This window comes from Sphaerodactylus townsendi, linkage group LG01 (genome assembly GCF_021028975.2).
Source record: "Sphaerodactylus townsendi isolate TG3544 linkage group LG01, MPM_Stown_v2.3, whole genome shotgun sequence".
Taxonomy (NCBI): domain Eukaryota; kingdom Metazoa; phylum Chordata; class Lepidosauria; order Squamata; family Sphaerodactylidae; genus Sphaerodactylus; species Sphaerodactylus townsendi.
In genome coordinates, this window is record NC_059425.1 from 160,243,280 (window position 1) to 160,271,181 (window position 27,902).

The 27,902-nt window shown below is 43.5% G+C and overlaps 2 protein-coding genes across 3 annotated transcripts; one reads left to right on the forward strand and one right to left on the reverse strand.

Moving 5' to 3' along the window:
- The first annotated feature begins 689 nt into the window (after positions 1-689).
- KLF11 (Kruppel like factor 11) lies at positions 690-11,371 on the forward strand. Of its 2 annotated transcripts, XM_048498525.1 has the most exons (4): positions 690-1,094; positions 4,113-4,373; positions 5,869-6,841; positions 7,588-11,371. In XM_048498525.1, exons 1-4 carry the CDS (start codon positions 1,050-1,052, stop codon positions 7,881-7,883), a joined length of 1,575 nt encoding a protein of 524 aa, XP_048354482.1. In that variant the 5' UTR covers positions 690-1,049; the 3' UTR covers positions 7,884-11,371. The 2 variants fall into 2 exon arrangements, with proteins under 2 accessions (XP_048354482.1, XP_048354492.1); XM_048498535.1 differs by lacking the exon at positions 690-1,094 and having other exon boundaries at positions 4,155-4,260.
- On the reverse strand, positions 10,945-25,730 carry CYS1 (cystin 1). Its single transcript, XM_048506003.1, has 3 exons — positions 25,398-25,730; positions 15,273-15,325; positions 10,945-13,077 (listed from the first exon to the last, which is right to left on the reverse strand). The coding sequence occupies exons 1-3, from the start codon at positions 25,728-25,730 to the stop codon at positions 12,984-12,986; spliced, it is 480 nt and encodes a 159-aa protein (XP_048361960.1). The 3' UTR covers positions 10,945-12,983.
- Positions 25,731-27,902: the final 2,172 nt, after the last annotated feature.

Sequence of the window (27,902 nt, forward strand, 5' to 3'; positions counted from 1 at the left end):
GTTTCTCACTTTCCTTCCAGAATTGACTGACATGCCTTCCTTCCTGGTATATTAATTTTTGGGTCTGCGCTACGCGCTTGAGCCTCCTATTTCAGACAAACGCCACATTTCAGTAGGAATTAGGCAAAAAAGCAACTTTTTTCCAACTTCCTTTACTCACTCTAACATCCCTCGCCCCTTAACACCAAAATCCGAATTATCAGCAATATATTTTTGGAGCCAAATTATTTTATTGGAGCAAGCTTAAGGGGGAAATCTCATCGGGAGCAGATTTGGGAAATATCCCTGAACCAGTCCACTCTTCCAAACTAGGCCCGAAAATTTTGGAAATAAGAAAGAGAGAGAGAGAGAGAGAGAAAGGGCGCCCATTCATCGCCTGGGCTTCTCAACTCTCCTTGGTGCGCTCAGAGCGATGAGGGCGGGGCTACCAGGCACGAACTCCGCGCTGTTGCTGGGGCCAGCCGAGGGAACTTGGCTGCGTGTGTGAGCGCGCGTGCGATGACGTCAGCTCTCTGCAGCCTCGCCCGCCTCCTTCTCTCTCTCTCTCTCTCTCTCTCTCCCTGGCGCGCGGGCATTCCCTGCCTGGCTGGCTGCCGCTCCCTGACTCCATCTCCCCGCCCTTTCTCTGGCCCCGCCCCCCTCTTCTCCTCGCGCCGACCTTTCCCCTAGTTTCCAGAGGGAGGTTCGGCTCGCAGACTCGGCGGCCGCCGCCACGGAACGTGCCCACGAGGGGCCTTTCCTGCCGTCCGCCGAGCGAGCACGAGGCAATCACGCCGCCCGAGGAACTCCATTGGCTGGGCGAGAGGCCGCTTGGGCGGTGATTGGGCGAGGCGCGTCTTTCCCCCTTGCTCTCTCCCTCCTCCTCTCCAGCTGCTTTGCTGGATGGAGTGTTTTGGTGCGTTTCCTTCTGTGTTTTGGCTGCTCGCCTCCCCTGCAAAGGGAGGTGTGGGAGGGAAGCGAGAGATAAAGAGAGGGCGGAGGAGGAGGCGGCGGCGGCCCTGCCTCTTGCTGGCTTTGTCACATCGTTGCTGCCCGCGGGAGCTTCCAGCATGCATCCCTCGCCCTGCGCCGACGAGGCGGGAGATGCCCCCGCGGTAAGTACCACTTGATGCACGGTAGTGGGTTCGAGCACCGGCATCCTCTTACCCCTTCCCGGGGAGAAACAAACTGGCTTCTCCTTCTCCTCTGCTCCCACCAGCATCATTGGGAGGGGGGATAAATGCATTGACTGGGTTATCAGGATGGCTGATTTAGATGCTCAAGTGTGGCTTGTACCCTTTACCTTCTAATCCGGGAACAAAGGCGGCTCTTTTTAAGCCGTTCCGTGGGTCACCTAAACCGTGTTAGTCCAGATCTAGGATTGGATGCTGCGGTGTGCAGGAACTATGCAGTGGGGGTCTGTCACTTGCGGGTGTCTCTCAAAAGTGACTCCCACCTTGTGCGAGGGGACTGTGCAAAGAACTGCAGCGTTACTTGGTGTCTTACTCTCCAAGGAGTCTTTCCCTCCCACTTCACAGAATAACGTCCTTCATTATGAGCAATCCTTGCAGACTGTGGTCCACGGTTGCCTGGCGATGACCTGAATCCCAGCCCCGGCGATTACACCTGGCGATTGCCGCCCTCTGTTTACTGTGAACTGCCTTTCTCGTGGCTGGTGTGGGTTGAGGAGGAGATAGCCTCAACTGATAGGAAGCGTTTCTCTATTTGTCAACTTCTGGTTTTTTAAAATTGTCCCCCCTCCCTTTGTGCATCCCTGGCCCCCCCCCCCCCCGGCTCCCCCCCCCCCCGCGCGAGTCTTGCAGACGAATCCGCCACGCCTCGTTGTGCCTCCAGCAGCGGCTCAACCGGAGACCACCACCCACTTGCTCAGGGGCTATTTTGATGCATGACGTCGCCCCTCTTCCTCCAGCCCCCTCTGCTATACTTGGAGTGGGCGGCTGCTCTGGGTCCCATGAGGTGGGAAGCACGGCTCCCCATCCCCTTCCCTCCCTTTAGAAGGTGGAGCCTCACCCCCCAGCCAATAAATATCGAATCCACAGCAGTGGGTATTTGCATAGCAGCCCCACGCCCCCTTCTCTTTATTTATTTGATTCCGCAGAGTAAGGAAACTCTTGAAATAAAATAAGCGCCCAAAAGCTGCCAACGGGAGTTAAAAATCATAACAATACATTAAAGCCCACGATTCGAAGCTTTCTGCCCTTTGGTGTCACGTAATTGGTAGGAAATTTCCAGCCTCTCTCTGGCCGCCCTAGATTTCCGCAGTCGCTTCTTGCGCTGTGTGCCAGCTCAACCGGCTTGCCTCTGCAGTGTCTGGGTAGAAGGAGGTGATTTAAGGACACGCTGCCAGGCTGGGTTATGCCGTTGCGTTGCGTGGCTGCCTGCAAGGCCAACCCAGGCTCCGTAAATGCACTCTGCCTTCTTTCAAAACTTGTTTGCGCTGAAGCTTTTGTTTTTGCCTCAAAGAAAATGGGATTCGATGAATTACGAGCCAACGAAGAATATTTTTCTATGCTTCTTTCCCCCAATTGTTTGCCCGCTTTGTTTCAGAGTGCTGAGTGTAGGTTTTTTTTGCTCCAAAAGAAAATTGATATAAGTGTATTTGCAAACAAATGTCAATGCCTTTTTAAAAAATGTTTGTTTTCTGGCACTGTTGAGTTTTGACAGGAATATATTTTGATTTCTTAATAGGCAAGCCACTCCCAGTTGGTATTTTTCATCACTTAGTGGATTACATAATAAGGAATAACAAAACTCTGTCCTTCCATAGATAAGTTTCAAGAGTGCTGATTTTCCTTCTCTTAAGTTTTTCAGTATTTATCAGTCCATTCAAGTGTTTATTATAGAGTACCTTCTTATTGACTGTTATCTGTGCAGATTTTTTATAAAAGTTGCATTAATAGTAGATGCCGTGAAGCCCAAGGATCTTCACTTTGTGACTAAAGTCAATCATTCTGTGGCTGGCTCCGCCTTTTATGGCAGCCATTTTGTCACTGCTCTGTGTCAGAATTTCAGAAGTACCCGAGGGCTCAACAATTGGGTACTCCTGGTCTTTTAGTTTACGCTACCAGATTATTAGATGGATGTAAAATTCCATAATAGTTTGAAAACTGTCTGTCCAGTTTATTATGCAGCAAATAATTTTGCAGGACCAACATGTGGCTGATACCTGTAATCAAAGTGCTATGACCAGTACCCTTTTTATGTGGACCCCTTCCTGGTTGTAACTGCATTTACGTGTGCACAGCCAGGTTTCTGATTATATTTGCACATGGTATCTGGCTATGGTAGTCTGCAGACAGCAAGTTGAGCATGGTATATAATCTCTTGTAGGGGTTATGATAATTGCTGTCCAAGAGCTGGCTCCTCTTTTCTTGTGAATCTGGGCTTCTGTAGTTCTGGGTGTGCAGTGAATGGAGTTCAATCTTGTGCATATTTACAGTTCTGGATTGGAATTATGTTATGAGGCTTCTGCATTATCAGCATCCATTACAGGCAGCACCAGATAACTTGACAAAATGAGAGAGGATTGACTAAAGCTACACGATATGTAAAAAAAACCAGCTGTTATAGCTGAAGAAGCTTCCATACAACACAAAATAAAAAGCATGTGTATATCTATTGATTTCAGTGGGTTTAAGCATATTTCATTCTTGCGTTTATTAAAAGTTATCACAAATGATCACTGAGCAAAACCAGTGGCTAAATAACTGTATTTTTTAAAAGTTTACTTAATGCTTTATGGCTTATTGAACCATTTCCAACCAGCTGTATATTTTTTCCTACCTCATTGACTTGGTGGCATACCTTCTGCATAACAGTTTTTCTGTAGAATAATGAAGTTGGTGACCAGACTTTTCTATCAATATCTGTACTCTGATTCATGTCCACCTGCATGTAAGCAAAGTGCTAACCACTAGTTGCACAAGAAAGTGGATGAATTTGCATATTGAAATGAACATCTCATTTATCTGGGAAGTGATGTGCATGCATGAGCTTGCTTATGTGTGAATATCTCTTCAGCTGGAACAGGACACTGATATGTATGCTGAGTTTAGGGATTTGTTAACTCTGTTTTCTTACTGATTTAACAAACAATGATTGTTTTTGCCTAGGTTGACATTGTGGACATCTATGAATCCATACGTGAGCGGCAGCGTCATGATAGCGAAAGGTCTACTTGTAGTGCTTTGGAACAGAATGACATAGAAGCTGTTGAGGCCCTTGTTTGTATGAGTTCCTGGGGTCAAAGATCACAGAAAGGTGACCTATTAAAGATAAGACCTCTTACACCTGTATCAGATTCAGGTGACTTTGCAATGCACATTGAGCCTACGACTGAGCTGCCTAAGGATTATAACTTTTTATCTACACTGGTAAGGATAACAAAACAAACATGTGTGGAATGACTGTGAATAGCTGTAAAGAAAAGAAAGATGTCCCCATTTGACTTGTACTTCATTTATTTGATTCGGGAACCTTTGAGTAAGAAGCCCTTGGAAACAATGTGTTCCATCTAATATTGGCTATACCTCCCCCCAGTGGTGGGATTTAAATAATTTAAACAACCGGTTCTGGAAGTGGGATTCAAATAATTTAACAATTGGTTGTTTACAAGCACCATTTTAACAAACTGTTCTGCCGAAGTGGTGCGAACCTGCCTCCCCTCCCATTACATAAAAATTAGTTCAATAAGGGCATGCTTCATATTTCTTTGTTTTATTGCATCATATTTGTCTGATTTCTATATAATGAAAGCTAAGCAGAAGTGCCTTTTTCACATGCATATATAATTATATCTTGGAGAAATCTGGATGTGTTGATTGGTTATTGTTACACTTGTTTTCAAAGTAGTTGGATTGGATTGTCCAGTTTTGTTTTGGCAAGAGAACTATGTAGCAAAGCTCTACTTCTACCTTCAGTTTATCTTTGCATATTGATCACAAGCCAGACCAGAGTTAGGTGCACTTAAACCCAGCAAAATACAGGCCCTTGGTAAGTCTGTATTGGCTTTTGGTTCTAATGTGAAACACGAACCTTGGAATCCATATGGTTAATCAATGTATAACATCAGAGCATTCATAATGGATTCAGTTTAAATGGATAACTAACAGTGTAATCATAAACATTGACCTCAGTGAATTTGGAAGGGTATAACACTGTTTAAGATTACATTTGTGTTTCAATTGTGGCAGGTTACCTGAATGTTGTATATTCCAAAACCAGTTGAGTTAATGTAGTTTTCTGCAGTGAATTAAAGGCAAAAGTTTTGAATCTTTTATACAAAAGCTTTTAAAAATAAAAGCTATTTTTTTCCTTAATGGAATTGTGTACTATTGTGATAAATTAGTAAGGGGAGATTGGATGTAATGTTTCAATGGTAGCTTTGATTTTTTTATCATACTGTAACCCAACACCATTTTGGTTAAACTTTCAAAAGATTGGAAAAAGAACAAAGGAAAGAGAGTTGTAATTACATAATCCTAAGGCATGCTTACTGAGAGCCAGCTTGGTGTAATGGTTAAAAGCAGTGGGTGTCAACCAGAGAACCAGGTTCAATTTCCCATTTCTTTTCATAAAGCCTGCTGGGTAACCTTGGGCCCGTCAAAGTTCTTTTTGGACTCTCTCAGCTCTTGCAGGGGCAGGCAAGGACACACCACATAAAAAATATCTCTTTCCTTGGAGAGAGAGGGGGGGGGGGAGAGAGAGAGAGATGGGATGGCATGCAAGGGAGGGAAGGGGAAGTCTGAGTGATAGTATAACGACATCCAGACGTACGAATGATCACATCTAAAGTAGTAGGGCTTGTTTTTTTAAATTCTGGAAAGCTGCTTCTGCTGTAACATATTTTTTTTTGCTTTCAATGTCTAGTGTATGACTCCACCATACAGTCCAGATTTTGCTGAGCCATCCACATCCGCGCTGCTCTCTTCCCAAGTCACTTATTCAAAGCAAAGGACTATAATGGCTAGTGCACCTGCCTGCCTTGTCACTGCTCCTGGCTGTGCCCTTCCTGCAGCCCAGCCACCTGCCCTGAACGTGGAGAGGCTGTCTAGCCAGAAGTCATCATGGGCTGACCAACCTGTTCCTCAGCTCTGCAGGGCCATGGCAACTAGCGTGATCCGTCACACAGCGGACAGTTTTGCTTACTCCCGCATTTCTGCCAGGGAAGAAAAAGCAGAAACAATATTGGGCAACGGCAAATCTGTAAATCAGCACGAGGCACGGGACCAGAGATGTTTGGGAGTCTTACAGGATTCCAGTGTTGATGACGCCTTAACTTATGACTCTTCACCAGTAAATGAGTCTTGTTTGCACAGATCAAATTGTACCAGAGGGAAAGGACAGGAGATGCCACAGACTTCTATCTCAAAGAACTGTAAAAAGGATATACAGCAAAAAAGTACCCCGCTTCTACCCACACCACTTTCAAATCCCCAGGTGATCTGCCAAATGATTCCTTTGGACAGCCAAAGAGGTATGGTTCCGGCATTTCTAAAGCCCTCTACTCAGATGGCAACGGCGGTCAAACCCATCTTGCCCCATGCAGCCCCAATTCCCCAACCTCTTCTAATGGGACCTTCTATGCCTCAGGGGACTGTTATGTTGGTTCTTCCACAGGCGGCTGTTGCCCAGGCCCCACCATGCCCACAAACTGTGTTGTCTGTTGGAAATACCAAACTGCTGCCCCTGGCTCCTGCTCCAGTTTTCATTGCCTCGGGTCAAAGCAGTGCACCTTTAATAGACTTCTCTCGGAGGAGAAACTACATTTGCAACTTTCCAGGCTGCAGGAAAACATATTTCAAAAGCTCTCATCTCAAAGCCCACCTTCGTACTCATACTGGTAGGTATGGAAGAGAATGAATGTGCTAGTTTTTTAAAAAAAAATATTGCCCATTAGCACAGCTGAATGTCGAGATATTGGTAGTATGCAAGGAACGTTTATTTTCCTTCTGTAGAAGAGTAATTGCTCTTCAGGAACACAAAGAGGGATCCAGTCATTATTATTCTGTGAGCTTAAGCAAGTTGGTTGACTTTTAAGTGAGAATAAAGTATGTGCAGTAAATGGAAGTGACTCTTACTGTCGTTTGAAAGGAATAGGGTTCAGCAAAAGGATGATTTCATGAGACAGATATCCCGTTCTTTTCTTTTGGGGACAAAATCCCATTGATGCTGGAGGAGCAAATCTACCTATCTGTGTTTTAATTGTAAATATTAAGTTCCTTGTCAAAGAATGTGTCTTGAGACATTTTGGAAAACAAAGGAAGCTGTCTCTTTTTACAGAGATGTTGTTATTTTTTACTTCCTGGCTCGGATGGGAACTGTGTGTGTCCAAAGTAGTGTCATTTAAAATAGAACAACTTTGGTTCCAACAAAACAATTTATACTGCATTATTTAGTGTTGGGTTCCAGCAATAATTTTCATGGGGGCAAGGTGGGTTCCTTCCCTCCCTCCCTGCTGCTCCTAAGCATTCCCACTCCCTGAGGAGCAGCATTTCAGGAGATATGATCGAAGCCTTAGATTTCCTGATAAAACAAGGTGTCTTCTACTTGACTTCCCTTTTTTTTCTTTTCCCTCTCTTCATTCAGGAGAAAAACCTTTCACTTGTAGCTGGGAAGGCTGTGATAAAAAGTTTGCCCGCTCCGATGAACTGTCTCGGCATCGCAGAACACACACAGGGGAGAAGAAATTTGCTTGTCCAGTCTGCGATCGCCGCTTCATGCGCAGTGATCACTTGACAAAACATGCCCGCCGCCACATGACCACAAAGAAGGTACCCAACTGGCAGACGGAAGTTGGCAAATTGAACAGAATTGCAACCATGGAGAAACCTAGGGGCGAGGGTGCTTTGAGTATGCTTCTGCCCATGTTGTCTTCAGGTTAACAAGCCCATTTGTGGGGGAAAAAAACAGACGTTCAAGATTCACTTTGTTGACTCAAAAGCAGCTTTGACTGATTTCCTAATGTCTATTAATGGTTGCTTTATTTTGTATTGAGGAGGAAAAAACTGTCATGTTTTCCATTTTCTACCTGTTTTCCCCCTTCCACTTAAGCCCTATTTAAATGTTGAGGACACTCCCTTCCCTTCCCTTCCCTTCCCTTGTTTTGTTTTTTCTTTTCTACAGAACTTATAGAGCATTCACCAGCACTTCAGGAAAGCAAAATGTTGGCAATGGACTTAAAAAATAACTCTTCATTTGAGAAACAGTCGCTCATGACAAGTAAAACAGGGTGATTTTTTTCCAAAGAAAAAATACAATTTTTAAAGTATGAAATATTTTGTATTTGTTCAGCCACAACTTGGTTTTTGTAATCACACTCCGAAATAAGCGATGCACATGGTCTGACCCACCATGGAGAAACTGCTCTTCTCTCTCTCAATTAAACGGAATAATTATGATCTTACTTACCCTTTCTGAACTGCAAGTCTAGCACCTGCATCCGCATTCAGATTGCCCGCAATATGATAGTTTAAAGAAGAGGCATATTTCCCTTGTCTGGAGCGAAGTTGTGTAGGGATTACACGGATGATGTATGCATGAGATTAGCTCAGGACCACTTTAAATATGACAAAGACTGCATGTGCAGCTCTGCTATGAGATCGTTATCCACATTGTAGCTCCATACAACCAGCATCTCCTTGTAACATTTCTGGGTGTCATTTTATGTGCATGCCACAAGACTGCTAGTTAAAGGGTTGTTAGCCAGTGTCCATTATTGTAGGTGAAAAAAACCTTTGAAATGGGACAACAGCTATATGGCACTTGTATGTAAGGTATGTCTTGTGGTAAAGCTGCATGCGACCACCATGTTTTTTAAACTGTCATTTGGAAACTAAGGGCCAAACTAGACCAGATGTTATCCCTGAAGGCGATCCTCCATTTTGTAGAGCCCAGGAGTGCCTTTTAAGAGTGCTGCAAGGGCCCAGTTCTGGTAGGAACCACCATGGAGTAGCAGAAGGAGGGTTTTCTGCCTTCCTCTTGTGCTATTTTTTTTACCTAAAAGAGCAGCACACTGAAATGGTCCCAACCAGAGTTTGAGCTCCTGTAGTGCTCTTAAAGAGGTGTTCCAGCACTCTACAAAATGAAGGTTTGAATCTAGGAACAGCATCTTATCTCTTTTGGCCCTCTGGTTACAAAGTTTGGGTTGCATTTTGCAAGGCTGATTGGATATGTATAGTGTACCAGGTTATTAATATGATAATTTGCTTTCTGTTTTAAACAAAGAAATTACTTATTGAAGCCCCTTCCCCCATGCATAAATTATAACTTGGGACTGCCTTCTAATCTTAACTCAGTGCTCATAACTTAAGAAGGCTATATGTCTGTCACAAACATCTTAAGAGCACACTCCTCAACAGTTTATATCTCAAAAGATTAATGGAACAATGGAGTAAATCTCTCCATTAGAGATCAAAATAGGGTGTAAAAATGTTCAAAAGTTTGGCAAAACTGTGGTCTCAGAGATTAGGAAAAACATAAAGATAGTTAAAGGAAAAAACACACAATTATACAATAATAATAGTGACCTATATAAAGGGAAGGTGATTTATCATTTAAGATAAAAGCTGAACTTTTCATTAAGACACACAAATTAACTGGAGATTGGTCCCTGTGCAATCATGGAGAGTTCAAATTATTCTCCTTGAATATTCCACAGGAGATAAGCAAAACTTTGCAAAGGATAGTGCTGCTAGTTAGCTGGCGCTCTCTTTGTGTAACACTTTGCTTTAAAATGAGAAAGATGTATAATGCTTATAGGATGCTGCAAACCATAGTGTTCTAGAACAGCAGTTTATCTCTCTTGGAAGGGGTCTCAAAAGGTCTTAGCTTTGGAAAAAAACCCAATTGATACCTTATTATATAATGTATGGCTTTTCTACACTGTGAAATGAAATGCAAGATTGCTAATTTGTAGGGTTGCTGTTTCTTACCTGTTTTTAGGGAGGCATGAATTTTGGGACAAATGATTACTTAATTTTTTAATAGATTTTTGATCAGGATAAAAAAGTCTTAATGATGGTGAATGAAAGATTTGTGTGTCTAAATCAGTTCGATACTCCATTAGCATTTGAACTAAATAGAACTCTTATTTAATTGTTATATAAGACCAATACCAATTCGAATATCAGACCATTACTGAGCCCAAGTTACTTTTATGTATTAACTTGGTGCCCATTTGTAACAATAAGAGTTGAATGAAAATACACTGGAATATAGATAGCAGGAGAATCATAACCTGGAAGCCCAGATTCTTAAAAAAAACACTTTACACTAGCACAATTGTCATCAGTTCTGGAACAATACTAGGCAAAACTGGTGTTTAGGTTTGCTGGTGTTTTTACCAGCCTTGCTGCCGTGCCTCTCACAGCAGTTTTTGATCTGCAGAGGTTTGGAAAGAAAATATTTTCCCATCACTCATCTACATGCTTTATTTTTCTGCCAAGAAAAAATAATTAGTGACCCTACTGGTGTAATATCATGAGTTTTGAATTTGCAGTGATACTATGGCTCTCCTACCAAGCATGTGTATTTGCTGGTCTAGTTATTCTTGAGTTTGTAGGGCATCATTTTCACCATAACAGAAACCAACATTTTCTGTATTTATCTCTTCGAAAAAAGTAATTATGGCTATATGAATTAAGCATTGTCTTAAAATTGTTAGAATCTTGGCATGTATTTCTGTTTCAAGTATTGTAAATGGGATTCCTTTGAAGGGACATTCAGTCAAGCTTGTACCTTGTGCCCCCTCAAGCCCAGAGCAGCCATGAGTCATCAGGTGCTTGGCAAACCACCTCTGGTAAGTCTACCTTGGCAGATTCCAGCAGGCAGCAAAACTAGGCAGCCTCCCAGATTCCTAGATGGCTGGTGGTTATGCGTGGCTGGTGGGTCAGAAATTGTGCAAGTTTGAGTTAAATATAAATAGGTTATAAAATGGCACCTCAATATATATGTATTTCCTTTATTTCTATTTATATATAATTCTTTAAATTTTGGTATTTTAAGAACCAGCACAGCTGTGGGATAACACTCATACAGAACAAGTCAGTAGGCACGATGATTTTCCATTTTATGCTTAGTTAACTGAAAATAATAAGAGTGTGACACCTGTTCAATGTTGCGTGACGTTAAAAGAACTCGCGAGGAAGTAAACGGCACAACTTGTGGTGTGTATAACCAGAATGCATGGTCAGATTGGAACCACTATCCCTGCATTTCTCAGTCTGTTACCTGAAATCAACAGATTTCCTTCATATACTTAAGAGCCAGATGTCACTGTTTCCCAAAAGTGTCCTGATTATTAGTTATCTCTGATTTTAACACTATTGAAAATTACGTTAAGTGTAGTAAATATATTGTTCTTAATATTTTATATAAATTGTTTGTTGCTTCATTTTTTTGTTCAGAGTTTACTGTATATGTGCAGATAAAATTTATCAGGCCTTCTAATAGGAAAATGGCCACCCTACATTATGAGAAAGCTGCAAATTTGGGCTACTTACAGAGAAGGTAGAGGTTTCTCCATTTTCTACTGATCTGCATTTGATAGTTCTGATTTGATGGTTCAATACACTACTTTGAAAACTGCTAGGAGAGAGTTCAAATATAGATCAGTAATATAATGGGCACTAGGGAAGCCCATTTGGCAAATGCTGAACCAACACCCCCCCCCCCCCATACCTTATTGGTATTTGGGGGCGGGTTTGACCCCTAAAAGGCAACAATTTAAGGGGAGATGAAAAGTGGATCCCAAAATCATACTAAGTTGTTTCAGCATGACCTAGGCTGCTTCAGATCGGCCACCATTTTCTAAAAAATCCCCTCCCTCCCTCACTTCCCTGCTAGTTGGCTCCACTATTCCGGCCTCTGAGTTCCATGTGGAACTCAGGCCAGGGTGGATGCAGAGCTCCAGCATCCCTGCTTGTGAGACTTGCAGGCTGGGCCAAGTGCTAGAAATGCAAGCCTATCTGAGCAGAGGTGAGCCAGACTTGCCGCTCTGTGCAGAACTCCACCGCTGAAGGTTCCATGTGGGGCTTGGAGGCAGCCACGCTCTCTTGCTGCTGGAGTTCAGGTAAGTGAGATGGGAGGGGAGAGATGGGGATATTCGGATCTAACAAATCCAAAGGGGGATTCCTGGATTTTCTGATATGGGAGGGGGGGTTCCTGGATTTTCTGATATGGGGGTTTGAAAATATTCGGGATTCCTGAAAAACTTCAGGTCTGTTATCTGAATTTTACTTTAATTACACAGCCCTAATGGGCACCAGTGCCCCAAGAAGGATGGTCATCTGATATATTCAAGACTTTTTGAAAAAGGATTGCTGTGAGTGGAAAGATTAAACTTTGAGGACTCTAGCCTTCCTTCAAACTTGCCTGCTGGAGGCAGGATAGTTTCACAAAGGAAAACCCCCTGCCAGGTATTTCCAGTGAACTCTGGGGTTGAAACCAACATTTCAGCCGCAACTGTGATGTTGAACGTGTACCGTACTTCAACTGAGGAGGTTGGGCGGGCTGGCTTTCTGAACGCAGTGGTAACCAAGCAGTGGGGATGAAACAATATCTGCTTTTTACCTGCTCAACTACTAGCCTAACTGTGGAAAGCTGATGTCTAGGCCAGCCCTTAATGATGTGGAAAACTGATTTCCCTTGATCAGTTCTGTTAGTCAAGTAGCACTTTTAACTTTTCAAAAGGCAAATGTCTGAGGAACTACAGAATACTGGCGAGTGTTTATGGCTTAAGGGTCAACATTAGTATTCCTCCTCCCCACAAAGGTAGGACAAAATGCAGGCCCCCTTTTTTAAACGAAGCTTTCAAATCCTTTACACCTAAGACTAGCACGATGTTTTCTTATGCCATTCTGTCCATTTTGTCTTATCTATTCCCATTTCCCCAACTTGATTAAACTTGCAGTGTTTCTTGGAACGCTATCTTTGCAGCCAGAGTGATCCCATCTAGATTCATTCCAGTACAGCAGCAATACACCTCAGTGACCATATTCTTGTTCAATTGCTGCCATCATCTCCTCTTCAGAATAGTTGTAGGATGTCTTGGACTTCTCAGTTTTCTTGAGTGGGTGGCTGCAGGAACAAAGCACAATCAGCATAAATCAGCACTATTCAGATCGTTTTGGTTCATCTGGTTCATCTGGCACAGTACAGTCTTATTTTGATGGAGAGCAGTTCTCTGGGGTTTCAAGCAGAAAAGGGTAATCCCTGGTATCTGTGGCACTTTGGAGCAGCAACAGACAGTGCTGGGAATCTTCTTATAACAGAGTCTGAAACTAATATTGTTCTTCCACCAAACAGTCCTTCCCTGCAGCTTGAGATCCTTTTAATTTGAGTTGCTGGAGACTACACATCTGTATGCTTTTACCTCTGAACTATGGCAGGAACTACCATATGCCTTGGTGGAACCTGAACAATATGTTAGCTGTGAGCACTGCAAAGTACGTCATGCATATCAGAACACATGAAACTCCCTTGCAATGATTAAGACTGTTGGTCTAACAAGGTCCCTACTGTCCACCTTGACTGGCAGTGGCTGTCCAGGGTCACAAGGAAGGGTCTTGCATAACTGGTTGTGGTGGGTTTTCCGGGCTGTGTGGCCATGGTCTGGTGGATCTTGTTCCTAATGTTTCGCCTGCATCTGGGACTGGCATCTTCAGAGGTGTATCACAGAGGGAAGTCTGTTACACACTGTGAATGGCATCTTCAGAGGTGTATCACAGAGGGATACAGAGGTGTATCACAGAGGGATACAGAGGTGTATCACAGAGGGATACAGAGGTGTATCACAGTGTTACACACTGTCCCTGCATAACATTTCATGCTTTGAACTGGAGATGCCAGGACTGAACTAGACACCACCTGCATGCAAAACAGATGGAGCACCACTGAACTACATCCCAAATAGGGAAACAAATTGTTCTGAAAGTATAAAATAGGGTGTAATCAAATTTTAGAAGAAACATCCATAATTAAATTACAAAAAAGCTGTTCCGAAGAGCACTCTGAGCAAAACAAACAGGCCTTCTTTTCCATTCTATTCTGCAACCATTATGCAGGCTGCAGTGCACAGCAAAATGAACTAAAAAGGGTGGGGAAAATATTTAACTGTATTTGATCCAATATCTAACTGCCAACATACATAATAGAGAAATTTTAGTTTTTTTTAAAAGGGCGGGCGGTGGGGGGGGGGGGGAACGGCCTGACAACTAGCAGGCGAAGGCGACTGGGGCCTTTGACGGAGAAAAAATTGTAGTATTATTGAATGGGAAGTGGAATCAGGATTGGAGAACTTATTCTTAAATCTAATTTCACTCCCTCTGCCTCCAAGTTCTTCAATATTGCAGAGGGAGGAAGAGATAAAATACCATGTGATACCCTCCCATGTGATATTGCTCTGGTTCTGAGATAGATGAGCCTTTTTCTGAGATCAGCACAGCAGCTAGTGTGCAAGCATGAGCCCTTTGAAGTTCAGGGCTAGGTAAGCAGAAAGGTGGGATGCCAAGGGGTATGTTTTCAAATACAACCCTCCCCATGTATATCCTAAAAGGAGGGCAGATGGGTAAGAATGTGCCAGCCTTATCTACATTTAAATTTTCCAAATGGCAGAAAACAGAAGGGATAAAAATATAGGGTATGAATGATCCAAAGTGTTTCTGCAAACAAAAGGTACTTCAGTGTGTGTGTATGGGGTGGTAGTGAAAGTTTTCTCAACTTCGCCCTGCAGCGGAGTTTTGTCAGCATCCCCCAAGATGATTCTGCACATCCTCCAATTCCCAGTAGCTCATTAGAGGGTTTATGGGGCTCGAGCTGGAAAGACAAATATGGGAAACCGCCATCCTCTTTGTAGAACTCTGTGGCTCTTCAGAACCAACTCAAACCATCAGCCAATTTTTTAATAAGCAACCCTTTAACAAACAGATTTCCTTATCTCCAAGGCGTTTTCAAATATGGATGCAGTTCCTTTGCAGAAACTGTTGGGACACCTTTGTTTTAATTAAAGTCAGACTCCACTAGTTTGTCCCACAGTGAGTGGACTTCTCCAACAATAAAAACAACATTCCCCTCAAATGTGCTGGTCCGTCAAACCCTGCTCTCTCCAATAATCTTTCCCACAAGAGCATTTGTAATGCGCAGTGAAAAATTAATTCCTGATCGAGCTAAACAACAGCTCAAAGCGTCTACACAAAAACTGCTCTTCCTGTAAAGCACATGATGGTGGCTCACCCACTGCTGAAGTTATTGCCATGTAAATTAAAATAACTTACTTGTTGGCAAAGTTGCTGTTCTCCAAAGCTTGGGTGGCTCTTGTTAATAAAATCTGAAAGTAATTGGACATGATGGAATTAGGTTTTTTTTTTCAATGACACTGAGATTTACTTCTGTTAGAATAATGCAGACCTACAGTCCCTTAACCTATCTAACTTTAGTGAGTACAATAAAGATTTTCAATGGTTGGGCCAGGATTGAGGCAGGGCCAACAACAGACTTGCCGTGAAGAATTTAAGTTGTTCCAAGAGGCAAAAAGTCAATGCTATGTCTAGCACTTCTCACACCAAGGGGGATTTCTATTGAAAACATTAAACACTTTTTAAAAATACAGCGTTGATCTGATAGATTTAACAATCTCAAAGGAAAGAAACAGAGAGAAATAATTACTGTTATCAGGGCCAAATTTAAAAATACAAAGAAACAAGCAAGATTTCAAGATCAGCAAGCCAGATGTTATGTAGAATAAAATATGAGTGAGAAAATGTGAAAGAATAGTAACAACAAAGTCAGCCCAGGTAAGACCAAATCAAAAAGGAGACACTGTTGCTACCAGTCAGAAATGATTCACAATCAACTTGTGCACAGATGTTTGCTTCATTTCTTGTTTTTATTATTGATTCCCAAAGGGATTATTCCATTATTGAGTTGCTCTGTGTGGTTTTGGTCCATCATTGTTCCCTTTGTTATTGTTTCATTTTCGTAATTCTATTTGTTACTATTTTCCATTGGTTTCACTGGAAGACCCCGCATCTTGGGTCTGTACCTTCATTGTTTTCTATCTGAGAGATGAGAAATTCATAATTTCACCTACCAGGAAATAAGTTTCTGACAATATTTTTTAAAAATGGGTTGTCGAATAATTTAATCAAACTTAGAATGGGAACTGAAGACAGCAACATATAATAAAACATAGCAACAAAATTCTATAGCTAAAGTTTGTTGTTTAGGAAATCGGAGGGTTTGATAACCTGCTTGATACTGAGTCAGACCTTTGAACTATCAAGGTTAGTACTGTCTGCTTTGATTGGCAGCACCGCAGGTCTTTCATATCACCTTCCATTAGGATTGCCAACCCCAAGGAGGTAGCTACTGGTCTCCTACTATTACAACAAATCTCCGGGTGACAGAGATCAATTCACCTGGAGAAAATGGCTGTTTTGGAAGGTGAACTCTATGACATTATACCCCACTGAAGTTCCTCCCTTCCCCAAACCATGCCCTCCTTAGGCTCTACCTGCCCCCCACCCAAATCTCCAGTTATTGCCCAACTCAAGGCTGGCAACCCTACCTACCACTTGGCCCTCTTAGCTGGAGATGCCGCAGACTGAGACCTTCTGCATGCCAAGTCAATGCTTTGCCATTGAGGCAAAGCAACTTACCCAGGTCACACCACTGCATCTGCACCAGTTCTGCGTGTGCCATTTTCTCAGTAACAGTCGCCTTCCTATTTGTGCTAAAACATGCTCTTAACAGCAGTCAAGAGGTCCCAGGGTACATCTACACGGGCCTACTCAAACATAACATCACATTCACTGTATGCTATAAACTGAGCTCCAGGATACTGCTGCGCATACCTTTCATTCATTTCAGTGAGGCTTTTACAGGACATGTTCCTGCGTTTGATCTCCGTTTTTAAAAACATATTCATGTGAAACCAGAAGATTTGGATTTATAATAGAACCTCCAGTACATAGTCCAAAACTGAATGGAAAAAAAGCAGCCACAAGATGTCACTGTTCCACAAAGGCTTCCTAGCAATCACTCAACACTAAAATCAAACCCTCATTCCCAACAAAGTATTGTTTTTTTACTAGAATTTAGGCATAGGTTATACATTACCACAGCCTTGTAAATAAGGTTGCAAAAAGTTTCTAGCCCACAAACATTTTTGTCTATCCACAAGTTGTTATGGAACTATCTACAGGAGGTTGTAGTGCTGATTTTAATTGTAGTGCTGATTTTGCTGGATGTCCCATAGAAACTGGGCTTCCTTGTGGTACTTGAGCATGGCATCCACCAAGAACTTTCTTGGCTCCTGCCAAGTATTTGTAGAAAGGAGATGGAGGAGGAGCTGGGACTTTTACCCAGGAAGCCTTCTGATCAGACACTGAAGATTTTATTGGCTGTGCAATATTTTAGAAATGTTGCTTTGACAGCAACTGTCATTACAGTTCAAGGCTCTTTCCTGTGTGACTGAAGGTAACCTGCAGCAGCCATTTTCTGGTTAACCGCCTCCTGTGGCAGCCATTTTGTGGCTGAGCCCACCATGCTATGTCAGAATTCTAAAGGTGCCCACAGGCTCAAAAAAAAGGTCAAGGACCCTTGACCCAGTACTGTATCCCCATGACAAACTCCTATTAGATGTCTACTCAGAATTTATCAGATTCAAAGCCCTTTGTGGCTCTGGAGACTCATATCTGCAGGTGTTATGGTGTTAAAATATAAAATATATTGATATTATACAATAGTATACATTATGCATTTCTGAGTTTCTAAACTTTTTTCTGAGTTGCCTGCTGGCCTTTGCATGTCATCTGTGGTTTCTGCAAAACTCCCCCAAAAATCCCATTTAATTTCTTACGCTGACACATGATACACCAAAACCAGGATAGAGAAAGTCACAATGTGGAAGGGATAACCATATAATCTTTTTACTGTGCTATCCCATTCTTTCTCCACCTACCATTCCACGTTCTGCACTGCTTGTCATATCTGATCCTTTTGTGAAATGTTTCTAATTTTGTAATCCTAGTCTAATTGTATTACTTATTAAGTGTTTAATACTATTTGATTGCATTGTTTTATGGAACATGAGCTACATTGAGTCTGAATGAGAAAGGTGGGTGATAACTAAAATAAATTTCCTCAAAAGTCCCCATTTCTCTGCAATTTTCCTTCTGTTTTGTTGTTTATACACTAATTAATTCCTTCCTGGCAGCAATATCCTCTGCAAAGATGTTTAAATATCTGGTTTTGTTCACTTTGGATGGGGATGGGGCTTTGTTTTTTATTCTGTGACTATCCAAAATTAAGAGCAGTGGCTTTAACTACAAAATTCAAAACAGATAGGGAACCCTCCTCCATCTTACAATTTACAATTGATTGGGGAATGTTAAGAAACCCAAACATATGGGCAGGGGGACAAAAAGTCATTTGCTATGCTGGGAAAATGAAAGATTGAAAGTTTTAAGGGAGAGGGAGCTTTAAGAGCACTTTGTTTGCATGGGATATTGCTGCCTGGTGCTGCAACTATATTTGAGTGGGGTTTTTTAATTGGCAGTTTGGAAAAAAGTTATGGGAAGACCATAACTGTACCCAGGGTTTGCCAACAAGCCTTGGAAAAAAAACGTCCAGCCCTGTTAATAAAGGCATGAGGTATGGAAATGAGAACGTGAATCTTTCGTAGCATACAGAGAAATCACATCGCTGGAAATTCTCCTCCTGAAGCCTCCAACAAGCATCCCACCTGCCCTAAATCCAGAGTTCACAAAGCCTAGAGAGTAATGTCAAATCTTCTCCCATTCTCAGTCATTATCACTGTTTACACATATTAGGAATAAAATATGTTGTTTATAACAAAAGTTAAAAGGTTCCTGACTTCAGAGAATCTACAAGGATGGCCACCTTGCCTAATGTACCTTGCTATAATTATCCATCACCTGACAAATAACATCACATTAAGCTTCAATTAAGGGGGCAGAACATATTCTTATCTAGGTTATCAGGCATTGCTAACTGCAGTAGGTTGCCAGTGCTATTATATGAACTCTCCATTCCAACTGAGTGAGTAAATCATGGCAATTTCAGTCTAAAAAGCTAGTCGGGACAGTGGATCTGTTACTCCTCTGGCATATTCATGACTGAAAGAATCAATTTTTCCAGGTTATAGGAATTCCCTGACTGATCTTCTGCAAACCTTTTTCTGATTCATTGCAGGAGATCAGCAAGTGGTTATTCACAAGCCTATAAGCCTACTGTAGTTTTTGGGATGTTGTGGCTAGTATATGAATCTTATGCTTGTATTTGGTAAATGCAATTCGTTTTGGGCATAGTGAACATTGTCGTTTATCAGCAAATAGTACAAAGGATAATTTTAAAAACTGGGCATTTACCAAGAGTTCTAATCCAGCCTTATCTGTACATGTCAGAAAACGTACATATTTTTGGTGACATCTCAAAATACCTAGAATTATTATTTAAAATCAACACTCATTAGCTTTATAATAGATCATCCATACCCTGTTTCCCCGAATATAAGACATCCCCTGAAAATAAGACGTAGCAGAGGTTTTGCTGAAGTGCGAAATATAAGGCATCCCCCGAAAGTAAGACATAGCAAAGTTTTTGTTTGGAAGCACACCCGACGAACAGAACACAGAAAAATAAGACATCCCCTGAAAATAAGACATAGCGCATCTTTGGGAGCAAAAATTAATATAAGACACTGTCTTATATTCGGGGAAACACGGTAAGTGTGCTGAATGAAGGCTGACTATAGTGTAATATGTCCTCTGATGGATGATGCAATCAGCGAGAAACAATCTACTGGTTGTCCCTGGCTTGGAAAATATCCAGCTGGCCTCAACCAGAACCAGGGCATTTTCAGCTCTGGCCCCAACCTGGTTGAACACTCAGTCCAGTGAGACCAGAGCCCTGCAGGATGATGCAATTTCCCTGGGCCTATAGGACTGAGCTATTCTTCCAGGCATACAGTGGAGGCAGCTGTGGTCCATAATTCAACTGACATCCCTCTCCTGTACACCTTCTTTGCTTGTTTTGAATTTCTGTTCCTTCTAGATATTTTATGGTATAGTGTTTTTTATTATATTTAAAGTGATTGAGCTAGCAGCCCCCTGAGATTTTAATTGTAATATAATTTATATTGTTTTTATTGTTTATAATATGTTGGAAGCCACTTTGAGCCCATAAGGGGAAGGGCAGCCTACAAGTTAAATAAATAAATGAATAGATAGAGCAAAACTGGTGCAATAACATTGGCATTGGCATTATCAGTCTCAGGGATCCAATGACTATTCAGCTTGCTTGTAAATCAATCCAAGTCACTAACTGATTTGGCAGTCAAACCAAGTTATTCTGAGCTTTTAAGAAGTCTTTCCTTCTCCATTGCTTCTGCTCCATTAGTTCTGACTTGCATTTAGTACTTGAGTCCTGATCTGACCCGCTGACAAATTCAAATCCTACCATATGGGAATCATTTTGTTATAGACTGGGGCCAGTTTTGGTTTGATGTGACTAGTTAACTATGAGGAATGAGATCCAAGACAATTAGAGAAGCTTGGATCCACCAGAGTGTTTATGCCCATAGAGCAAGACCTTCTTACTTCACCCATCTTTAGCCCAAAATGCTCCCCCAGAGTGGCATTTGGGGACATTTTGGAATGCAGGAGGGGGTTGGGCTAGAAAGTCATCCTCCATGGATGAAAAGCTCCAGTAGATCCAAACTACTATTCTGGGGAGTAAATGAATTAGAGTGCATTCATTTTTATTGTGTATCTGTACTATATACACTAAAGTAACTTATAAGGTTGACAAACATGTTTGAAAGAGACAGGTCACCCTGATCAGCTACAGCTCATGATGCAGTACATATTAATATAGTAATACTCATATCTTTGAGCCCTATTGTGTGAAGTAGTTTTTGACAGATGTTATGGGAACTCATAAAACAAAACTGACAGGATTTGAAGGGCATATGAATGAACTAGTTAGGAGTAGACCAAACAACAACCAAGTTACAGAGCAAGAGCTAAATATCTCTCATCTCTGCTATCCATTAACCAACGTCGTGCATTTATGCTAGCATGCCTCAACATTTTTCCATCAGTGGAATCCTCAGGGAGATACCTCCAGATCCCTAAACACCAGAGACTATGCCGTTGCGGATGTGGATCTATAGAAACCGTAACTCATATCCTTCTTGAATGCTGTCTTCACAGAACCTGCGCATGATTTTAATTCATCCTTTGCTTCCAAGACTTGAGTACTCCAAGTTCCAGACCACTCGCTTTCTGCTAAGTGATTGTAATCCATTGATCACCTTGGCAGTGGCTAAATTCTTGGAAAGCATTTTAAGCACCCGTATTTAAATGTTTTAAAAGTTTTCTCTTTTAAATGGAAACATACTAATAATTTATATGCCATTAAAGGTTAAAATTGAAATTGAGTAGACCAAACAACAAACTTTCTCTAGCAGTGGCTACAAGTACAGCCACAAATTCACATAGAAGCCCACTACCGTCATATCCCATACAAGCCAATGGAACAAATAGTCCCTTGGAGGCCACAGCAAGGCAGCAATCATAAGAGAGCACTTTCCTGGGAGTCCCACTGAATAAAATGGGGCATACTTCTGTGTATACCCCCTTAGGCTTGTCTCCTAAAGCTGTAGCCCTGTGTAGATTTACTTGGGGGTTAGTACCATTCAATTCCATGGGACTTACTTCCAGAATTACTGCAATCCACTGTACATGGGACTACCACTGAGAAGTGTTCTGAAATTTCAACTGGAACAGAATACTAAAGCCAGGATATTGACTGGAAGGGGTTGCATGGCAATATCACTCCAGTTTTGGTCCACCTGGATTGGGTCCCCAATTTGATTCCAAGCACAATTCAAGGTGCTTCAAAGCATCTTCAAAGCCCTATATGGTTTCAGTCCAATATACCTGAAGAACTGCCTTAGGAACTTGCCCAACCACTGCAATCATCTTCAGAGACCCTGCTTTGGGTGCCCCCACCTTCTGAGATTAGACGGGTGGCAACCTGGGAGAGGGCCTTCTTGTTCAAGGCACCAAAGCTCTGGAACACTCTCCTCAGGGAAATCTGTCTGTTCTCTTCACCAGTAGATGGAAGACTTTTTTGTTCCATTTGGCATTCCCGCAAAGATCCTTCCTCCCTAACCGATGTTTTAACTGCTGTTTTTCTATTTTGAATGCATTTTAACTCTTTTTTGAAAATTGTCTGAATGATGTGTGTTTTAGGAAGTGGCTTTTCACAGTTTTAAAATGTGATGTTATGTATGTTTTACTATGGCCCTTTCCGCACGGGCCAAAAACGGCGGTTCCATGTCTGGGACGCAAGTAAAAACGCCGCCCCCAGGTTGCTTCGTTTATTGCAAGACAGGCGGCGCTGCTGAAACAAGCAGCAGCCGCCGAATCTGGCTCCCCTTCCTTCCCTCAGGGCGGCGTACAGGTCGCCCTCAAAAAACAAATTCGGGCTTAAAGGGTAGTTTTGAGTAAACAGTGTGTTCCCCGCCGCGCTGTACAAATACAGCAGTGCTCCGGGAACACGACGTATTGCTCATTCTCTCCCACTTTGCTTCCAGTCGCTGCGCCAGCCGCCCTGCTGTCCTCCTAAGCACCCTCGCCGTCCTCCCCACCCCGGAGGTCGGAGGGCATCGTGGGCGTGGCTTAGGAGGCCAGCAGGGTGACGACAGCGACGAGGTAAGTGGGAGAGGGACGGGGAAGAGGTGGCTCCATGCGGAGCCACCTCTCCTGCGCCGGCCTCTGCTGGGGCCGCTTTGCACGCTATGCATGCTAATCAGGCTCTCCACCCCCACGCCGGCAGAATTCTTGCCGGTGTGAGGGCGCATAGAGGCCTGTGCAGAAAGGGCCTATGTTAGCCACCTTGCAAAGACAGAAAGGCAGGATACAAAAACTGTAAACAAATTGTTTGAAACCATGATTTGTAGTGTGATCCTTTGCAGAGTTACTCCAGTCTAATCCTTTTGCTTTCAAAAGATTCAAACTGAAGTAATTCTACTGTCTGAGATAAATCTCTGGCGTACCAGCTTTCATGATGGAAAAACATTCCCTATTACAGCCATAACAAATGACAAATGTATCTGGCCTCTAAGGAAGTTAAAAAACAAAACAAAACACTAAGCCAGCTGGTTAGCAGATGCAACTTCTGTTTAATCAGGCCTACTATACTATCTACTATTGTTAAAAGATAAAGCTGTTCAGATGCTGAAAAAAATCCAGTTATTCTAAGTTTTTTAATAACAAAAAAAGAAAATACAGAAAGTATAAATAATAATGGGCAGTCCAATTCTGGGGGGGTGGGGGGCAAAGCACATCTTGAAAGTGGCGACTCTGCGTGCTGCTTTGCTGGCCCCTACGCCGGTGGAGAGGATCCCTACGCCAGTGGAGAGAGCAAATAGGGTGATAGGTGGGCACTGCACAGCTCTGCAGTGTCGACCTGGAAGAGGCTGCCTCCCCCAGAGCTATATCAGCATAACAGAGGACACTGGCATGGCTGGGGCAAGCTAGATCCGGGAACGCCCCCAGCGTAGCCCACCAACTTATGCCATGATAGCATGTGACGTCTTTTTTCTATAGAGCTGTCTGGGTGGTAGAAGAACTTTTTTTTCCACAGCTTGGTGCGCTATCTGGAGCTACCTGGCGCTGTCATTGCTGCAGCATCCCTAGACACCCCGGCAATCCCCCCTCCATCTGGATTGGGCCAGGAGAACTATGTTTAAAGAAAAACAAAAAATTGTTTTGTAGAAATGGAATGCATATTGGCTATTACTCTTTTGTACCCCTGTTCTACAAACTCAGAAAGACACGTAGCTTAGCGTGTATCATGACCAGGAAACATTAATCAACAGAAGTCTAAGTGCCATGATTACACTGTGATTGCTTATTTCTTATTGACACCCCACTTTCCTCCCCAACATAACCCAAAGTGGCTTATAACATAATTCTTCCCTTTGTCATTTTATCCTCACAACAACCCTGTGAGGTACACTAGACTAAGAGAGAATGACAGACCAAGATTGCAATAAGTCTCTTTATCACTGTTCTGAGTTTTGACTTCCTGAGGTACTAGGATGTGGTCTATACATAAATCACCCAAGTAGGAATTGACTATCTTGGCTGAGACAGATGCTTGTATTGCAGGGCTGTCTGCTGGGCTTATTCTGAAGGACTGAGTTCCAGAATCTACTCAGAATTAAAATAGAGAGAGCGAGTGCAGAATAGTGGTCAGAGCGTCAGAGGAGGATCTGAGTCACCCAGGTTCAAGTCCCCATTTTTCCACAGAAACTTGCCGGGTGACCTACGGCCAGTCACACACTCTCAGGCCAAACTATACAGGGCAGTGTCCTCAAGGCAACCACATGGAGGCCACTACCATTTTTAAGTAATTTAGAAGTGCCACAAGGGTCCAATCCAGACTGGTTCTCCCACATAGTGAGCTGAGGTGCTCTTGCTCCCCGTCCCACCTTATCAAATGCTAAAATGGTTGCACCCGTTTTGGCTCTTGAAAAGGAGCAGGGGGCCCCTAGCGCACCGTGCTGCAGGCCTGATCAGGTCCTTGGAGCATTTTAAAAAAATGACTTTACACTGACAGTTGTAGCCTTGGGGTGGGCCTCAAGATCACTATCACATCTGGTTTCTTCCTCAGACTAACCTACATCAAAGGGTTGTTGTAAGGATAAAATAGAGGAGAGAAGGATGTAAGCCCCTTTGTGTCCCCATAAAAAGGAAAAGTGAGGCTTTCTGGGCATCTGAAAAATGCCTTTCCACAATCCCTGGATAATTCTTGCATGAATGCACATTTCGTACACATGTTATGGATTTACCAGTCTGTTTTGGAAACAGCAGACTGGACTATCTCAATCTTGTCAACAAAGGAGGGGGGAATCAAATTTAAACCTTTTGTTCTGGAGTAGTTATCCCTTTGAAAGGCTTTTAACTAAGGAGAAAACAAACTAGATCTTTACAGTAGCTGCCTTTTTTTCCCCCAGGAAGGATGTGGCCAGGAAAAAAAATTGTAATGAAAAAACGGGAAAGAATCAGAAACACATTTTGGTCTTTGGAGTTGCTATCAAGGACAAGTAGATTTTCCAGCGTGGACAGGATTATCTAACACATCATTAGAACTGGATCTGTTATGGAGCAATACTTTGCAGAACTGATTGCCATAGGGCAACAAGCAATAACACGTGGCTTCATCCCAACTAGGTTATCCCGTGGGTCAGGCGGTGTAGCGTCGAGACAGATTTGAATAAGCAGGTTTGGAGCTCTCTTTGCTACACAACGTCCCTGCCGAGACTCTCTTTGTGCCTGTCCCCCCCCCCCCCCAGCTCTGCTTACCTGCCGATCCCCGCGGGATTGTTCCCACGCGGCGCCCCCTGCCGGGCTGGAGGAGGAATGCACTGCCAGGCGCGAGGGGTGGCGCGGCGGCAGCTGCAACTGCCCCGGACCGTCGGCGTCGCATTCCGCCAGCACTTGGTCCAGCAGTTCCGAGTCCGAGTCGGGCTCCCCTAGCGGCGGCAGAGGTGCCTCGGCAGGCGTCGCGTTGCACCTGGCCCCCGCCTCCTGCACTTCTGGCTGGCTCGGCCTGGAGGGGGCGCTGCTGCTCCCGCTGCACCACCGCGATCTCCTCCAGCGCCGGGCAGAGCTGCTGCTGCTGCAAGCGGTGCCCATGCCGGCGGAAGGCGAACTGGGGTTGCAGCAGCAGCCGGCGCTTCTTGCTCAATGATTCGGATTCCAGAGCACAACTGTTGCTCGGCAAGCGGTGGCAGGAGAGGGTGTGGGATCCCGGTTCTTGCTCTCTTCCTGGTTTTCCTCCTTTAAAAAAAATCTATTATTTGTGGAATTAAGAGACAACCCCCCCTCCCATCCCACAGATCATTAAAGGTGGCAAAACGAGGCTGCGATTTAGTGCTGCTGGTTTACCCAGCACATTCATCTGAAGTTGGATTCTGCTCCCCCCACCCCCATCCCAAGAATTTGGCCTTGAAAGAAACCAAATGGGTGTAACCTTTTCCCTCGGAATGAGACTGGTTTCAAAAATAGCCTTGAACACACACACACACACACACTTTTCACTAAGATTCTTTTAAAAGGAGGAAATGCCAAGTGGCCACGCTGAATGATAATATCTGTGGTAAATTCTGGGGAGTAGAAACCGTGACAAAATAAACAGATCCCAAATTGATGCCAAGTGGAAAGTACTGAAAGGAATGGAAATAATCGCTCAGACTCCCCCTTCCCCCTCACTTTCCACTCAGACTTTTCTCCTGGCTTTCCCTTGTGCTCCAAAATACATTTCCTTTGAAAGCAGGATAACAGTTCAGATGTTTAATGTCTTTAAATATTGCCAGTTGTTCTGTTGATTATGTTTACCAGAAAGGATTGAGTTAGATGTGAGGATCTGGAATGGCTGCATGGATCCCAGTAGGACCAAGGCTATGACTTTAAGTATACCTACATTGACTTGAAAGTAAATCTTAATGATTTCAGTAAATATGTATAGAACTAACAATAAATACCACCGTACAAACAAATACCACCGGCTCTAGAAAGCTGTTGGGAATGCTGCCTTCTGGGGTGGGCAGCTTCTGCCTCTCCTCTCCCTCCTTGGCCCTTCTAGCTCCCCTCTTTGCAAAGCCAGAATCCAGCTTGGCAAAAGGGGGAGGGTGCCTAGGGAGCAGAGGTGTAACTAGGGAAAATGGAGCCCGGTGCAAAATCTGAGTTTTGCTGCCCCCCATGTTTGTGTTTTTTGTATTTTTAGTGTTTTTTCCATTTTCGATCTGCAGGGGGCGCAGTTTTTAGGCTAGCAGCACCAAAATTTCAGGGTATCTTTAGGAGACTATCCTGATGATACCAGCCAGGTTTGGTGAAGTTTGGTTCAGGAGGTCCAAAATTATGGACTCTCAAATGTGTAGCCCCACCTCCTATTAGCTCCCACTGGAAACAATGGGGGATGGGGCACCCCTTTTGTGAGTCCATAACTTTGGACCCCCTGAACCAAACCTCACCTAACTTGGGTGGTATCATCAGGAGAGTATCCCTAAAACTCCCTGAAATTTTGGTGCTGCTAGCCTAAAAACTGAGCCCCCTGCAGGCCAAAACCATGCTGTCTCCCCCACCTCACTTTCCAAGGCCCCCAGGCTTTGGGAAGCAGGGCGGGGAGGGTTATCTTGCATGCAAGACAGAGCTATCTTTGTCCTGCATGCAGGATCTTGCTTTCTTTCCCTACACCTCGCTTCAGCTTGCTGTCTTGTGGCTGCTTCTTCCCCCACCTTGCTTCCAGGGGCCCACGGGTCTCAGGAAAGGAAGGGGGCAACCCTGCCTGCTGAATTTAGGGCACTGAGTCCAGCGAGCAGGATTGAGTCCACTTCTGCTCCCACTTCCCTACCTGAGGCCCACAGGGCCTGTACTCTCTTCCTGGCTTGATAGAAGGGGTTGTTCCACCATTTCAGGCAGGATGCTGCTGTCTATCAAGCCTGTCTGAGTTCCAAGACACACTCAGCAACCATCCCCATAAGTCCCAGCGACAGGCTGTGGTGGTAACCCATCTGTCTGAGGCCAGGGTGACACTTATATCGTACATAAACATATATATTGTACATAACCAAACCAAACAGAAAATTTCTGGGGCTGCCAGGTGCATGCTTGGACCCCCAGGAGACACTCTAGGATTTCATCCATCTCTAATAATATTCATGACATAACTGCTGAATTTTAGCCTGAATTGATGTCTTTGTGTCCACAATGTCTCCCCCTCCACTTGTCACCTAAGTAGTGGCAGAAGCTAGGTGGTGGAAGGGTCGAGAAGCAGTAATCTACTTTGGGTTTGCATCAGGAAAAAAG